At 37.6% G+C, this 17434-nt stretch overlaps 1 protein-coding gene across 7 annotated transcripts in view; it reads left to right on the top strand.

The window, feature by feature from the left end:
- NBEA (neurobeachin) overlaps positions 1–17434 on the top strand; it is a 637956-nt gene that overhangs the window by 212790 nt on the left and 407732 nt on the right. For all 7 annotated transcript variants that reach the window (XM_037800588.1, XM_037800589.1, XM_037800586.1 and 4 more), the window contains exons 25-29: positions 6298–6478; positions 8258–8400; positions 10115–10222; positions 15543–15711; positions 17238–17333. In XM_037800588.1, coding sequence (XP_037656516.1) covers positions 6298–6478; positions 8258–8400; positions 10115–10222; positions 15543–15711; positions 17238–17333 — 697 coding nt within the window. The remainder of the gene's footprint in view (positions 1–6297; positions 6479–8257; positions 8401–10114; positions 10223–15542; positions 15712–17237; positions 17334–17434) is intronic.

Raw genomic sequence — 17434 nt, 5'->3', positions numbered from 1 at the left:
GGGCGGGGGCACCGGGGCACCAGGTCAGCTCGAGGGCCTCAGCGGGGTTAGCAGCTAAATCCGCAAGTGGAGCCATGAGGAAAGTCGGTCGGCCAAGTAGGACGAGGGCAGGTGTCCCGCGAGATTAGTGTGCTGCCCTTTTCCTGTCGTCGCTCTCCCAGGTGTCTGGATCCCACTGGCAAGTGGGGGCTTGTGCACAGCTGTTAAAATACATTCCAATACTGAGGCAGGGTCGGTCTTGTCCCTCTGTACATTGAAAATTGAGCTATTCAGTATTTCTCACCTGATGTTTTTCTTCATTTTTTTTTTGTTTTGTATCTTATAAACCACCATTTTAATCAAATTAAACTGCATATAAATTTACTTTGAAATATAATGGATCTTTTTTATATTTTGTGTGTAACAAAAATTGATCTTTATATAAAATAAACAATTTAGCTGTAGGTTATTAAAATAAGTATGGGTTTGAAATATTCACATTGCTAAATAGTCTTCCAAGTTTTAAGACCAGAAGATCTCTAATTTTCAAGATAGGGAAAATAATTAAATTAGTGAAGTAAATTGTAATTAAGCATTGTGAATTATATACTGTTTCACCACCCATATTGGCTTATTTTAAATTTCATAATGAATGCACAATAAAGAGACTGTCATTTAGAGGTTTGACTCCCTAAATTATTGCCTGTGCAGTTTTGACTACCACAGTTTGAAATTTGAAGCTACTCTTTTATTGCCTAGCCCATTCTCAGCAGACTTGGGAATTCTTTCAACTGTAGAAACTTTTGTTCGTTTTCTGAGTCCTCGTATTTATGTTATTTTGGTCCATTAATTAATTGTACCTGTGTGTGGTTGTACAACGAAATTTATTTTATGATCTTTGAATAAATTGCTTTCTTAAAAGAAGCAGTGAGACCCTTTTTCCCATTTCATATTTGGTAGAACTGTAATTGGTGCTGACTACTGAGGTTTGTTTTTGTGGTCCCGGATTGTACAATATTCTTGCTAAAATGTTGTAATGTAGCCGAGGGAAAATGTTAGGACAGAGGAGTTTGAATGAAGGAGGATATTAGAACTGAATAGTTAGGGCTTTTTGCATTGAGATATACATGTTAAAAAGCCAAAGGAGAATTTTGGAAAGAGTAAGTGAAAGAGGAAACTGATAATACACAGGTTATGAAGGAAAGAAACCTCAGCTGGAACACGTCATTATCGAAAGTTCAGTTCTACACAGATGAAGAGGGATTGAAACATTTGAGAGCCAGTGTCTGAGTGACCTGGTGATTTTGGTTAGGTTTGTGGTAGTTTTTCAAAATAGTTGTACTTTATATATGCAAGATGTGCATTTTGTGTAGAAATGAGTAATGTTGGCAGGTGTTTTCTGTAGGGACCGGCTAAATGCCGTAGGTTTCGGTGTCTGTCCCAGCGACTCAGCTCTGCTCCCGTAGAGCGGATGCAGCCATGGGTCGTGCATGAGCAGGCCCCAGGCCCCACGCCCCAGGACCCTGGCCCCACGCCCCAGGCCCCACGCCCCAGGCCCGGCTGGGTTCCCGTGGCGCTGCCTTTGTGAGAGCAGCGGTGGGCCCTGGTTGGCTGACCGCTGGTTTATGGCATAGTCTCCAAGATAGGAACGTCTTAGCATCTTGATTTAATGCGAAGACCTTATTACCTTCTGAGCATTGAATATTAAAAAGTTAGACAGCATAAGCTAAATTCAAACTTCCCTGTTAAGAAAGAACTTGGATTTGACTTATTAACCGTTTATTAAAGTTTAATTTTTAGAAACAGTTTTCTTGAAAGCTGTGGTTATTACATCCCATTAGAAGATATGTAACTTTTCACACCCAGCCATTCTTTTTTTTGGTCACTTGATATTTGTAATATTAATACTGTATTTAATTTTAAGAGAGAAAATACAATGATCAGTATTCCTGATAGTTTCCTGCTTAGGAGTAATGGCCCAGTGCTCAGCACAGAAATGTCTTCCCCCTGTCTCAGAGAGAGTGTGGCTCTCAGGTAATGGACTCCTTTCCCTTCAAAAACAAAGCAACCTCATGGAGACACAGATAAGATCCTTGTGGAAGTTGTTAGAATTCAATGCGAGAAGACTTGTGGACTTCAGCACGGATAGATCCCTGCCTAACTTGGGCTCCACTACTCACCAGATATGACTTCAGCCTCGGTTTCTTGATTCATAAAAGGGTGTTACTGATACTTGTCCCACAGGGGATTTTTGGATTAAATTGTGATGCATATCAAGTGCACTAGACAGAGAAGCTTCCTCCTGGGTGCTTCCTTCCTTTAGAGCCTTTTAGGCCTTTTGTTCCAGATCTTCCTACTTACAAAATAGGCTTGCCGTACTCAGATCTCTGAACATTAAAATCCGATGATGGGAGTGATCTCAGTTACTATGAGAGGTCCGCTCCGCCTGCCGTTCCCGGATCCCCTGGGCCCCGGTCTTCTGCCTCGGCGCCTCGGCCGGGGACGCCCGCCTCCCGGCACAGCGTCTGCGGCGCAGCCTTGCCGTCTCAGAGGGGAGTTTGGAACTTGAGATTCATCTTACTTGTGAGAAATGTTTTAATTGAGACTTCAAGGGAAAGAAGAGTGTAGTTAAACATTATTTTTATTGATAGTGAACCCTTGAACTTAATACTCACTGGAGAAGCAGCGCTTTATTGGAGTTCAGTTTTGCCTTGAATATTTAAAATGTGTGGAATAGAAAATGAGTCATAAAAATACTCCCATGTCCCAGATAAGACCAATTCTCAGGAACAGTATCCAGCCTTCTTAGTTCCTGGCTTGGCCTTTCTCTGACTGTGGGAGGGGCCATTATTTTGTTGTAGGTGTTGATTGTTTTCTGAATTAATGTTTTCTTGATTAATCAGTTGAATCCTCTCATTGATTCTCTACATATTGTTTTAGTTGGTCATTAAATTAATGGAGAACACAATTTGGAGGGAAAAATGAAGAGAAGCAAAGAACATGGGTCAACCACAAATTGCATAATTCCTCTGTGATTTTTAAGTTGACCATTTCGGGCAACCATCCAGAACATTGACTGTTCAGAATTTAATTCATTGTCATATATGATTTAATTTTATCCATCCCAGAAAAATAATAGAGGCTGATATTCTGGCTAGCTTAATAGATTCTTTTTTTTTTTTTTTTTTTTAATTAAATTCAGTTTTATTGAAATACATTCACACACTATACAATCATCCATGATATACAATCCACTGTCCACAGTATGATAACATAGTTATGCGTTCATCACCACAATCTATCTCTGAACATTAGCTTAATAGATTCTTAATCATAAGAAAGAACAGCAACCTTTTTTTCTTTCAGTCTAAATTGATGACAAGTTCTTAAATTTAGTTTCTTTATGTTTTCTTATTGCCAGAATATGTAGTTAATAGATTCGGAAAATTAGTAATGATGTTTTTGTTTTTGCTTTGTTTTGTTTACCTCAAGACACCAATCATTTTAAAATATTATCCGGATGCTTTTACATGTTTTCATAGTTGGTATACCATAGACATAACAGTATTTTGGATTTATATTCACATACATTTGTTGTAAAAAAAAAACCAGAGGGTAGGAATAGTTGGTGACTTTTATTGTGAAAATTAATCCTATCTAACTTTCTAATATAATGAATATACTTCTTTATAATTTAAGTCTCTGAAATTTAGTGTAATATTCACCTTGGTTCGTATGCAAGCCTCATTTAGTGTATCAATAAGTTCTTTTCTAGCATAGGAAAGTGCTTTTTAAGCTATATCACTCTAATAGTTTCTTCATTTATTAACTTCTGGGGATTTTGATCTATAGAAATGGTCCTGAATGTTTGAAGAAACAAATTATAACACAGATTTCTTAATGAAAATTATTGGTATCAATAATTCACTTCCCTGAGTCATTTTTGCCTAAACCAGTACTGCATTAGGGCTTTTGCAGAGGCATTATGTTAGCTTATTTGTTAAAGTGGTTTTATCAGTCATCTGCTAGGAAAAGAACACTAATTTTGTAAAAGAGACTGCATTATTTCTAATATGTGAACCATATTTATGCATTTATTATTTGGGCAGAATTTCTGTAATGAAAAATATAAGTAAGAGCCTTATTATTTCATATTTAATCTTAATCTTGTGTTATTTTATAAAATGAGTATCTCTTCTGAATATTTTTACTTTTAATAAAGTCAAATATAATTTCTAAATATATTATTTTATGTTTCAATTTTACATTGTATTTTCATTTAATTTTAATATTTTCCTTTTCTTGTACTTTTTTGGTATGTCTGTTTTGTCTAATGCATGTCCAGGGTTCTAAGGTTAGTATTATTTCTGCAGTAATTTTCAGGTTTTCAGTTAAAAATTTTTGTTTTTGGTTATATATGAAATTTTTGACTTGTTTATATTTTGAGTTTCCATATCATCTTTAACATTAGCTGTATCTTTGATATATTTGACAAATGCATTAAAAGGATTATTTTCCCAGTCCAGTGATGAATTACTGTTTTCATGGTTCACAATAATCTCTAGACAAACCTATCATAATATAACTGAAGCAGTAATGTGCCCCTTCATAATACCCAATCAGATCTTAACTACTTCCAGTGAAAGGAAACTTGGTGGAATGTTATTTTACAATTTAATAATAATCACTGTGAGTGATCTTTAATTTTAAACTATATTAAACTTGCATACCATTTCATCATATTTATAGTTACTTTTATGCAGAAGATAATAAGAATTGTTGTGTTAAGAATACTTTATATTTTAAAAAGTTATTTCAGTTAGTCAAAATAAATTTGTAATTCATTCATTTCAAAATGAAAAACATGTTGAAGGTTAAATCTTGTAGACACCAAAACAACTTGAAAATCAAAACATTGATTAATAAATTGGTTTACACTTCTTACAATTTCAGCAATTCAAATTGATGAAGAATTTCTTTGATAGCCATCCTAAATTCTAATATTTTGAAGAATTATTCAGAATATTTGGTAGACCTAGCAGTGGTCAGATCTGCATTCCATTGTGGAATATCCATAGCGGTAACTGAGATTTAAAAGAAGTATTACAGAAAATGGATGTTTGTTGTGTTGTGGTTACAGATTTTTAATTCATGCTCTGAAGTGATGCTGTGTCTCAGTGAAGTTTTAGGGAATTAGGCATGGACAGGGCACACTGGGCGGAGCTGCGGGCGCCAGCAGCGCCGACGCGAGGCCTTGGGCAGGGGCCAGGCACCCACACATACCCCTGTCCCCCCCCGAGGGGGCTCACCCTTTGGTGGAGAAGTCAGGTGGAGCGACCCGGCCGGGATGCCTGTTTTCAGAAAATGGAGGCAGCAGCATTTTTTGTGTGGGAAGCATGCCTTGTTCTGCTCTGCTCCTTGAGCCTCTGAGAAGGGAAGCCCGGTCATTCATGAACCAGAGTAATTCACGTACTGTGCACTACTCAGTGGAAAATGAAACACTGAGTGTTGCTGTTGCCTATAAACTATACATTACACATCTTAAGAAACAGATACTTTTTAATATTCCTCCTGAAAGCAATGAATTACTTTTTATCATCATAGACAATATTTTAATGAAAGTACAACTTCTAATCGAAAATGCTACTGATTCTTTGTATTGCTGTTGTCTTATAGGTCATGAATTAAATACCTGAAGGACCAGTGGTCATGCTGATTATTTTTACTGTAGAGTTTTATCTTTTTTTTTTTTTTTTTTTTTTGGTAGAGTTTTATTATATATATGTGGCACCTACTGCTTTCAATTTATTCTGAAATAAATTAGAAATTATCATGCATTCTAATTTGAAAGTCATGTCATTTTGATGCCAAATTAAATTACCAGGTATCTTTTGCTATTGTTCATAATTTATTTATAGGGAAGTAAAATCAAAGTTTGTATTTTTTTTTTTATAAATGAGAGTGAAGATGTTATTTTAGGAAAAAAAATCAATTTTATCTTTGTAAGTTAATAAAATAAAACAAAACTAGTGTAAGTACATGTGTGATTTCCTGTAAATATCTTTGTGAAATGATCTTAGGTTTAGTTTTTACAAGTAACTCCAGTTACATTTAACATTGATTTTAAAATGGATGTTCCATTATTCAAGGATAAGTCACAGGTAAACTAATTAAATTTTATGATCAGCTCTGTGATGCACAGAAGCGTTTATACAAGCACAGTAAACCTCGGCTCCCTGAATCACTCAAGTCATTTCTGTGTGCTTGTATTCTGTTTCCCCTTTTTAAATACGAGTTAATATTCTCCTGTTTCTAAAGACGGAGCTGGAAGCCATCGAGGTGACGCAAGGCATGTCAGCCGAGACAGCGGTCACCTTCCTCGGCAGGCTGATGGCGATGGTGGACGCCCTGGTCTTCGCCAGCTCGCTCAACTTCAGCGAGATCGAGGCCGAGAAGAACATGTCCTCCGGTGGCCTGATGCGGCAGTGCCTGAGGCTGGGTGCGTCGGCGGGGGGTGCGCTGCAGAGACCTGTGGTGCTGGGGGCGCAGGCTGTCCAGGAGAAGGGGGTTCCCTGTGAGCCTTCAGACTTACTGAAGTTAAAGATCATTGTCGTTTTCTCAGTGGAAGATTTCAAAGAATTGACTGTCTTTAATGGTTTATAATCTGCAGTGGTCACATATATTTTAAATTTTCTCAGTATCAGTGGGACTATATTTCTCTTTAGGGTGATTTTAATGCAAACCCACTCATGAATCCAGTTTTGGTATGATGCAAACTTGAGGGTAGTTGTCGAAGGTGCCCAGAAATGCCAGGAAGCTGATGCTCTGGTTGCAGGCAGTTAAGCCAGAAGGGTAGATTGATTGTGCTGTCCCTGGAGGGTCCCATGTCCCTGATCAGCGCCCCCAAGCCCGTGCTCTTCTCCTGCTGTCTAGTGTGGCAAAGAGCACTCGGCAGGGAAAGCCCAGGAGGCACCTGGGCCAGCTCTCTCAGCTCCCTCAGAGGGAACCTGATGCGCCATGAGGATTGCAGAGGAACCGGAGAACTCTTGCGTTCAGACTTGCCCCAGGGAGGGGGCAGGATGTCCGAACTGTGGCCTGAGAGAGGGTGGGAAATGCTGACCTGCATGCTTCTTACCTAACTTTTAAATTGTGAAGGAGTTACAGGTGTACATTTGTAGGGGAGAAACTGTTCCTGATTGAAAGAAGTCCTGAGGACTTGTTGAGAATGATGGAATAAAACCAGCTACTTTGCTTTCTTAGATGGGTAGGCTGAGGGAAAGCATTTCCTGTGCACCATGAGGGAAAGGTGAATTATATAAGATCTCTGGTGACCAAGAGTTGTGGATTAATTCAATGCCATTGTCAACGTTTCCATTAATATTTAACAACAAATTGAGCTTTGTGGGAAAGAGATGCATTAAAAAAAAAAAAAATGCATCAGTGTCTTAAAGCGATCATCTTTTTGTTATTCTGAGCCTTTATTTCTAAATATATTCCATGGCTTTACTGCTCATTTCATCTTTATCTAAGCACCCTTATCATGTTTAGTTGTTCTTTTTCACCCATAGGAAACCTTTATAAGTGGATAATAATCAAGCAAACACTTCTTTGTCACTCAGTATGTGTTCTGTCCACTATTTACTTTGCAGATATTAATTCAGTTAATGCTCGCAACAGCCCTCTAAGGAAGTTACTGTGTTTATGCCCATTTTACATATGAGGAAACTGAGGCACAGGTAGTTTAAATAGCTAGCCCAGCATCACACATGATTTGAACCCAGATGATTTGTCTCCAGTGTCTGTACTGTTCACTGCTGTACTTTCCTTTAAAGAAGGAAAGGATAAAGCAGCTCATACTTACTGCACCTTATTGATGAAGGCCATGCACCCGCCCAGCACGGGGCAGGGAGGAGACTGGGATGTGCAAGGCTTGAGTGTGCAGCACATAAAGTTCATAAGTGGGAGGGTGCTGGAGGTAGAATAAGGACGTGCATATTGGGGGCTTCAGAGGTTCTGGTAATCTTCTGTTTTTTTCAGCTGTCTGGGAGGCATATGGGTATTTTGTTTTAAGTCTTTAACTACATAAATGTGTTATATATACTTTTCGTTGTTATATTTTGTAGCATTTTGAAACTTATTTATTGTTCTACTTGATTTTAAGAATGATAATGGGATGGAGAGAGGAAAGAAAAACAAAAAGGAGTAAAGTAGCATCTGTTTTTTTCAACATATCAGTCATCAGTTTGCGTTAACCCTTTGCTCTCCGTTGTCCGTGTAGTGTGCTGCGTTGCCGTGCGCAACTGCCTGGAGTGTCGGCAGAGGCAGCGGGGCCGGGGCAGCAAGTGTGCCCATGGGGGCGGGGGCGGCAGGCCTCCGGACGCTCCCCAGGGCGGGCCCGCCGCCGCCGCCGCCACGTCCAAGGTAAGGACAGTGTTACCCTAAATGCCATCTACCTTAGTGGGTTTTTTTAAGCTTACAGGAACAAGGCGAGATGCTGTTGCTTAATGGTCAAGAGCAAGGGCTTTGTACCCAGACCGCTGGGTTCCTGCTTGACAGTTGCGTACAGGACGACTTTGCTTCTCCGGATCTGGAGTGAGGATGCTAATAATTTCTCCTTCATGGTGGTGGTGTAGCAATGATCTCAGCATGCAGCGCGGAAGACTCGTGATTATTACCGTTCCGAGTTGTTACATGGATTTTCATGGAGTTCAGTGTGTGAACAGTGCTCTTTTTTAATGGGTATACTTTGGTGATGGACCCTGTTGGTTTTTTCTTTCCTGTGCGTGTGCGTTTCTGTGTGGCACTCTTAGTTAAGTAAACAAATTGATTTTTTGGTGTAGAAGGAAAAGTATCCTGTAAGTAACTTGTGTGGACTTGCATGACTCACGTAAATTAGTCGTGCCTCATTTTTATATTTTATAAAAAGGAACAATAATACAAACCTTCCCTATCATGTAGTTGTAATAAGGATCAGATTGTATTATAAATATATAAACACTTTGAAAAATGTAAAATCACATATAAATTAAAGTACTTCTAAACTTCTCTCGTCTGTGCTCTAATGTATGTACTTTTTTCCTGTTATTTTCTGTAGTCGTCCTGTGATAGATAGTGCTAACCCGTCCTCGAGATGATGTGGTTGAGGTTCAGAGAGGCTGGTTATCTCCGTAGGGTCCACAGCTGGCGCGTGTTGGAATCCTGTGGAAGCACGTGACCACGCGACTTCACGTGCCATTCCTGGGCATTCGCTTGCCCGAGGATTTAGGGCAACAGAGAAACCGAAAGCCTATTTTTAAAATTAGAGTCCCAGCAAGTACAAACCTATCGTTTTCAGGAATTGTACTGGCCCTTTTACACGTATTATCTAATGTAATCCACATAATTTTTTCACATATTGTATAGATAAAAAAGTACTGGACTGGATTTTAGGGAGCCTGGCTCTCTCACTAGTTTGCTGTGTGACAAATTACTTACAATTGTGGATTTTTGTTTCTTCAGCTATGAAAGGGTTTTTGGTGGCAATGATCTTCAGGGTCTTTCAGCCATGATCACAAGTTTACCTTCTTTAACAAAGTGCTTAGCCATATAAAAATCTCACCTAATGATGTAATATAGTAATCTCCTATATTATAAAAGCAAGACAGGTGAATGAGCCCAGAGACTCAAAGAGATCTAACAGCTACACATAGGGCAAGTGGTGCTCAGAGAGATGTAATAGCCATAGGTAGTGGGGCTCAGAGAGATCCAACAGCCACAGGTAGGGCAGGTGGGGCTCAGAGAGATGTAACAGCCACAGGTAGGGAAAGGGGCTCAGAGAGATGTAATAGCAAGTCGGAGGTCACCCAGACCTCCAGACCAAGACCATTTCACCTGCTTCAGGAGGCCTTGGCATAGCCACACTCCAGAAAGACAAGAATGTGCACACACGTAGGAGGCACCATGGTGTGAGCAGAAGGCAGAAGGTGACACAAGACCATGAAGTACAGGCTTGTTGTCAGCAGCTGTTCCTCAGTGGTGAGGAGGTGGCGGACGTGGCAGCTGGGTGCCCGGTAGAAGGTGGCAGTGTGGGTCAGTGAACTTGGCGACAAGAGAAGTGATGGTGCTCTCTGATTTCTGAATCTCTTTCTTCTTTAAGACCCCGTTAGAAAGCGCTCCAGGAAACCTTTCTCCCATAAAAGACCCGGATAGACTTCTTCAGGATGTGGACATCAATCGCCTGCGTGCTGTGGTCTTTCGGGATGTGGTGAGTGGTCCCTGCTTGCCTTCCCTGGGAGCCTTCCCCTGCCCGCGGTGTAACAGACTTTCAGGTGTGCGAGAAGCTGGTGCCTGGAGGTGTGTGCTTGTCGATAAGCACTCTTCTTACTGGAGAAGAGGGAATCCTCACTTTCTCTGAAAGCTTACTGATTTGATGTTTTAAAAAGTGATGTGAAAATTTGATCTAATTTGTATGTATACAAAGAATGGGATAGCACCAAAAAATTATACGAAAATTGATCTTGAATCGCCCTCTCTCTTTTACTGCCTCTTGCCGCATCGCCAGGTGCCCACTGTCTGGTTATTGTCGGTGGCCCTTGTGTTGTGGCGGGAAGGGACGGATTCATTCAGGCGCTAGTGGCAATTACTTTTTAAAGAAGAATCGATTTTAAAATGGTTTTTAAATTTGTGGGAAATTTGAGTTAGAAAAGTTGTTTAATAAATCTATAGGGAAAAGACAGTGTAAGGGGAATGTTTCATGGAACCCTACAACCCTCAAGATAAGTAAAACTAATATTGGCCTTTCCCTAAATTGAGTTGAAATATAGTGTCTCACAGCAGATTCAGTTTGACAGCATTCCTTAATATAGTTATTTTCCAGCCACTTTAGATTCTGTTTTTCTTCTTTTACTTGATGACTCATGAAACACAGAAGAAAGTTTGTGTTAAATTTATGTTTTATAATAAATTGGAGAACTTTGTATTTTAGAAAGTGATTAAAATATGTTTACATCATGCAGTATGATTTTGCATGGCTCGGAATAGGAGAAAAATGGAAACATACAACAAAAAAATTGTCACTCTTTAATATGAATTAGTTTGTACAAATCACAAGGAGAATTAACAAATGTGCCAAGAGAAAAATAGGCAGTGGACATAAAATACGAAATTTAAAGCAACAAAGATGTGGTAAAAGATCAATACCACCAGTCATCAAAGGAATGTCAATTAGAATAAGAATGAGATCTTTTGGACTGTTAAATAAACTAGGTTTTTAAAATGCTAATGCTAGCGTTGCAAGGGTGCAGTGAGACACGCACTGCTCTCTGTCACTGGTAGGAGTATCAGTAGGATAAGCCTGTGAAGAACTCTTTTCCCTGTATGTTAAAACTCTCACAAATGTTAGTACATTACCCACTGGTCCTACCTAGACATAATGTGACCTATCATGTTCATTAGAGATGCCTTCGGGAAAAATGGCAAACATATTCAGCAGTAATGTTTCAGCTTAATAAATCTTGGTAGAATCATTCAGTGGAAAACTCTACAGCCATTAAAATGATGCTTTTTAAGGGAAATGTAGTAAGATGGAAAAATGCTCGTGGTGTATTTGCAGGGAAAGCAGCAGTATACACAGGTGCTCACACTAGAGGAATGTTAGGTGTTCTGAGCGTGAGTACGTGTGTGGGCTTACCCTTACTGAAAAGACGACTAGGGAAAAAGACAAAAATGCTTTTTTCTTTGGGTGGTTAATCCTAGGTAAGCAGTTTTATTATGTTCTGTGTCCTTTATATAAACTTTGTTTTCAGATTTTCTACAATAAACCTTTGTGCTTTTGTAATTAATAAATGACAAAAGTATTTTAAAAAATAAGAGGTAAAATACATTATGATTAGAAACTATGAAGTGAGATTCCCACTTCTAATCTGACTTCTAATCTAGATTTGGAAAAATATCATTCTTAATAACAGTTTAACAGTTTAGAAATGGGCATTACTCAGCTGGAAAAATGTATTTTGAAATGAAAAATTTTTAAGATAGATGAATGATTAAAACATGGAGTATATCTTCATCTCCAAAAGATAGAGTGAGACCCAGCATAATGAAACATAGAAAGGTGTTAGGGTGACATTGTGTTTAAATTGTTAGTAAATTCTGGATTGGGTTATTATTGGAAACAATGATAATTTTCTTAGATTCCTAGATGTTTTATAAATATGTTGGATGACCCAGTGGTAATGCTTAGAAGGAAGGGTGATAGAATTAAGTGTTTCCAGAATGTACCTTCCAAACATCATCAAGGTAATCTGACTTGTGTTCATTGCATTTATGCTATGTATCAGGCACTGCATATATATTATCCTAGACTTGCAGTCAAAGGTTATGGAAAACTAAGGCTCAGAAACATTAAGCTTGTACAAGTAGCATGGGATAGAGTAAAAAATCCCAAACCAGATCTTCTTTTACTCCAAAGCAGTCCTTTTTTGTCATCATATTTCAGACTGTAAGACTCGCTCTTTTTTCACGTTTAAATAATCTCTGAAATTTGGAGCTGTTTTACAATTCATTGTATTTTAGAGTCACTTGTAGCTATTATGCTAAGAATTCTTCTTGGCTTTTGAAATTTTTCTGAACCAGTAGTCATTTTTAGTTGCCCTTTATTTATAAATCAAATGAGATCCAATGTGGTTAAAAGAGGAAAATTTTAGGTTGTATATAATATTACTAGAATAATATACATTTATTTAAATAATTTAATAATAAAAGAAAAAATGTAGGTCTGTATAGCACAATGAACCCTATTGTAAGTGATAGACTATACCTAATAGTACCTTTTATAAAAATGTTTTTCTATGAATTATAACAAGTCTACCTCTCCAAGGCAAGGTGTTAATACTAGGGTGGTATATGGGACTCTGTATTTTATATATTTTATGAATGATATTTCTATAAGCCTACAACTTCTCCAACCAAAAAAAAGTATTAATAAAAATTAGATTTTGAAGGAAATAGGTGTGTCTGTGTTTGTGTGTAAGTTATACATATCCACAGATCAAATAATTGATAGAATATAACCTTGAGGTAGAAAATGGTTGCTTTTTTCCCTCACCAGTCTTTCTCAGCTGTTTTACTTTTTAAGTGTATAGTTTTCTTAGTAAGACCCACACACTCACATAAATGAGCACACACATGTACACACACAATTTTAGAGATTAGGGATTTTCACAGCTTTTGAGGACTGGTGATTTGCTGCTGTAAGTGCATACTAGCTGTAGTGGCAGCTGGAAAATTTGGTAATCTAAAAATTAGATAGGCTGAACTAAATTTTGATCTTTAAAAATTAAATTGGAAAGCTTTCTATTTCCTAATTGAATCTTTAAAATTTTTAAAGGATTTCAGGGTCAGTTAATTATATTACAGATTCAGGATTGAATTATAGAGAGACCCATCTTTTAAGCAGATGGGAGGGTCCTCATAGAGTTCGTGTCTTCATGATGATGAAATACCTGGGCAAGACAATTTGTAAACAAACCATCCTTCTCCATGTATTTTGTCTCTGTGGACACTGTGCTTCATTTTCAAGGACAGAATGGGAATTAGCAGAACAGTTGGTGTGCAGACTTGGGTTTAAATAGCAAGGCATTTTTTTTCATACCATATATATGGGAAATTTTTTTTTTTTTTTGGCTTTTACAGTAGCTCATGGTGTCTGTTATTTGCAGCTCTGCAGCTTTGTAGTTGATACTTGTCTGTCCATCCGTCCATCCATCCATCCAGCCAGCCATCCATCCATCCCACACACACTTGATGCATGCTTTCTAATTGCTGGTTGTGAGTTTTGAGTTGTGGAAATAGAAGTATTGTGGGCTGTTATAGTCTAAACTCCACCACTTCAGCTGAGCTTGAATGCATGCTTGGTCATTATCTTTTTGAGTTTAATTGCACTTCATTTTCCTTTGTAATAGCTGCTTAAATATTTGATTTTGACCATCTTTATATTGGTATTGGCATTGTAATTCAAAGAGGATTCATTTTAAACATTTTGTAAGAAACTATCTGTAGAAAAAATGTCACCCACAGAGTTTGAAATAAAAAATTTGTATTTTTGGGGAAAAAATGATCTACTTTGGCAATTTTCCCCATTAACTTCACAAATTCTGTTTAATGATATTAAATCATGAATAAATATTTCTTTTTTAGTTTCTTTTCTGACAAATGCATATAAAATCTAAATCTTATTCTCATTGTGCTTAAATGTAGTAATTAATATAAAGCACCTGTTAGTAAGAGTTACTAGAATTCAATGCATGTTGCTTTCCTGATTTCTACCATTTAATTTTTTTACCTGTTTTCTATGGGCCCATGATAACTACTTTCAGCTTTAGTTTGATGTACCAATTTAACCTAGTTTATATGAAGGCCTTATGACCATTTACATTTGATTTCTTGAATAGAATTTAGTTTGGAGATTGTGTGAGGGGCCGTGGAAATTACCCTTCTTATCAAGGTTTCCCCAGTAGATAGATAGCTCAGCTCTCTGGGTAGGACTCCCAGCATCACATGTGGCTCATTCTATTCTGGGGAAGCAGTTTTATTATAAAGTTATCTATCAGTTAGATGAAGTCTATATTCTAAAACCATTATCTCTTGGTCCTACTTTGGCCAGAAAAAAACCTCTAATCCCCCTTATATATGATCGATCCTTAAATATTTGAAGATAGATGTTACATTCCTCCTCAATTTTATGTTTGCAGGTAAAATAGTTAGTTTGTTTTTTGGTTGGTTGGTTTTTATTTTGTTTTGTTCGGATTTTTTTTTTTTTTTTTTTTTTTTTGAGCTATTTCGCAAATGGAATGCTTTTCTCATTTTTTACTACTTTGGTGTGTTTCTCTGGAAAAACTCCTTTTTGTCATTGAGCTTTTGAAATTTGGAACTTATTTGCAGTGTTTTAGAGACCCTTTTTTCTGGTGCAGAATAGTTCCTTCTTTTTATGTGAGTGTGGCTGAAGATTGGATTGGCTTTTACTTGTGCTGCCCTATCACACAGCTCATGTTGAGCATGTAGAAAATTCATATTTTATTTTTGCCCATTGTTTGTGTCTCCATTTTGTGCTCATGTAGTCTCCCACTCAGCTAGTAACATGTTAGTCAACACCAGACAACAAAAGATAAAAATAATTGTAAATGCACCTCCTATGTCTCCCTTAGTTCCATATCCTGTGAAGATGTGTCCATGGGTTTTATAGGGGATTATGTACTTGTAAAGAAGCTTTACATATTGAAATTGGAGATGTCAGGACTAGGCGAAAATTCCGATATTTAGGATATTGTCATAAAAACTAGTCATGAAAAATTTAAGAAATGGGGAATTAAAAAATATGTTATCTACTGGGTCCCTTTCATTCATTATTTGATAAAAGTATGTTAATTAAATGAAAAGTTCCTATTTATATGTTCATAATGAATTTTATAAACCACCAAAATTGAATGTTTTCTTATACATTTCATAGAAAAAGTATTTTCTTCATTTGAAAATGTTATGAATGTGTCAGCTTTTGGGTGTCGAAACTGCCGTTTTGTTTTGCACAGGATGACAGCAAGCAGGCGCAGTTCCTAGCGCTGGCTGTCGTTTACTTCATTTCGGTTCTGATGGTCTCCAAGTACCGTGACATTTTAGAGCCCCAGCGAGAGACGGCGAGAACTGGCAGCCAGCCAGGGCGGAACGTCAGGCAAGAAATCAATTCGCCAACAAGTACAGGTGCTTGATCACTTTCTAAGTTATTTGAGTTTTTACCATTATTCGTCTCTTTTTTCTTTTTAACTTTTATATCCAAATGTAAACTGGACCTATTCATAATCCCCTCAAATATTCAAAAGTAGTTGGGCTATAAATGCCAATTTAATACTATTTAATTTCAGAAAAACATATGACTGATATTTCCATATTTTCTATGTTTTCATTTTGCTAGCACAGCTTTGGTTTTAATAGTTCCATTTATGAATGCAGATTATTCATTTATTATAATTTAATATGCAAATAAGTCATTTTTTATTGATTATTAATCTTCATAAAAATGAAATTAAGTTCTGATAGAGTAATATAAATCTTTATCGCCAACCTCAGAGATACGATTCTTTTGTCTCTATTTCTCCCTTCCAACCTCTCTCTCCTTCCTTTCTTCCTGTCTTTCCTTTTTTCCTTTTTTGGCTGGAAGCAGTTATTTCTGTGTCTAAATATTCTACCAGAGATTTAGAATAAGCAAGCATACACTGTGTAATCTTTACCAGAATCGCTTCAGCTAAATCAAAGACTTGTGAGAATTTGACATTACGGGAAACAGCCATCGTGAGTTATGTTATCCTTTTAGTTTGCAGAGAAGCTAATGTGGCAGGAGTTCTTGCATTGTTGGCTTTGCCTACTTTGCTTGAAAACCATAAAGGCACTTTCTCTCCTTATTTTAATAACTGAGTACCACGTGCAACCTCCCTCCATCTTCATTTCCTGCCAGGCTTCTTTTTCTGTTATTTGTAGTGTTTCCTCAGTAACCCAACGTCTCGTTCATGTACCATTGCATTGATTTTGTAGTTGAAATGGATTTTCCTAAATAAGTGCATCTGATCTACATATAAAGTGGGTATTTTAAAAAGTCAGTAGAAATCAGTGGTGGGTTACATCTCTGCATCTTATTTTCCATAATATATCATCTCTCCTTTAACCTTTTCTTGGTGTTGTGGCAATAGGGATTGTGTTTTAGCTATGGTGTTTTGCTCATGCATGCCATATTTATGTTTGACTCATAAACATGAGAACATTTCATTGCAGTTCACTTCTGCTTTTAACTTTATTCTTCAAATTAACTGTCTTCCTGCCATTCCAGTTCATGTCTTTTCAATGTTTAAAGCACAGTTAAGACTGTTTATCATGTTAAACAACCCTTTTTCTTCTATTTATCATGTTAAACAACCCTTTTTCTTCTATTTATCATGTTAACCCGTTTTCTTCATTTCATTGCATTCATATCTGGCATATAAATGAGCGTTACAGTAGTGAACCTTCTGGTTCTGACTCTCCTGCATTTGTAAGTCTCTGTGTCTGTTGCTAAATTACCGTACTGAGTGTATTATTTCCTTTCTCTTAGTACCTGACCTCTTTCCTTCCCACAGAGACACCGTCTCTGTTGCCAGTGCTGTTGCATACTGCGGCTGGGTGGGGTGGGTGTGGCTCTCCAGGGGACCAGGCTGCAGGACGCTGGCTCAGGTCTGACTCCGCGCTTCTCTCCACAGTGGTGGCCATACCGTCTGTCCCTCACCCCAGCTTGAACCATGGATTCCTTGCCAAGCTGATTCCTGAGCAGAGCTTTCCCCACTCATTTTATAAAGGTAATCACTGCCCTTGTCTCCTAAGCCATCTAATTGTTAATATAATAAATATTCATGATGTAATTATTTATAAATAAGTAGACACCTCAGGTTTCATGGAG

The sequence above is a fragment of the Choloepus didactylus genome, chromosome 12, assembly GCF_015220235.1.
Source record: "Choloepus didactylus isolate mChoDid1 chromosome 12, mChoDid1.pri, whole genome shotgun sequence".
In the NCBI taxonomy this organism is placed as follows: domain Eukaryota; kingdom Metazoa; phylum Chordata; class Mammalia; order Pilosa; family Megalonychidae; genus Choloepus; species Choloepus didactylus.
Note: the sequence above shows the minus strand (reverse complement) of the source record. Positions and strands in the feature narration are given on the sequence as shown.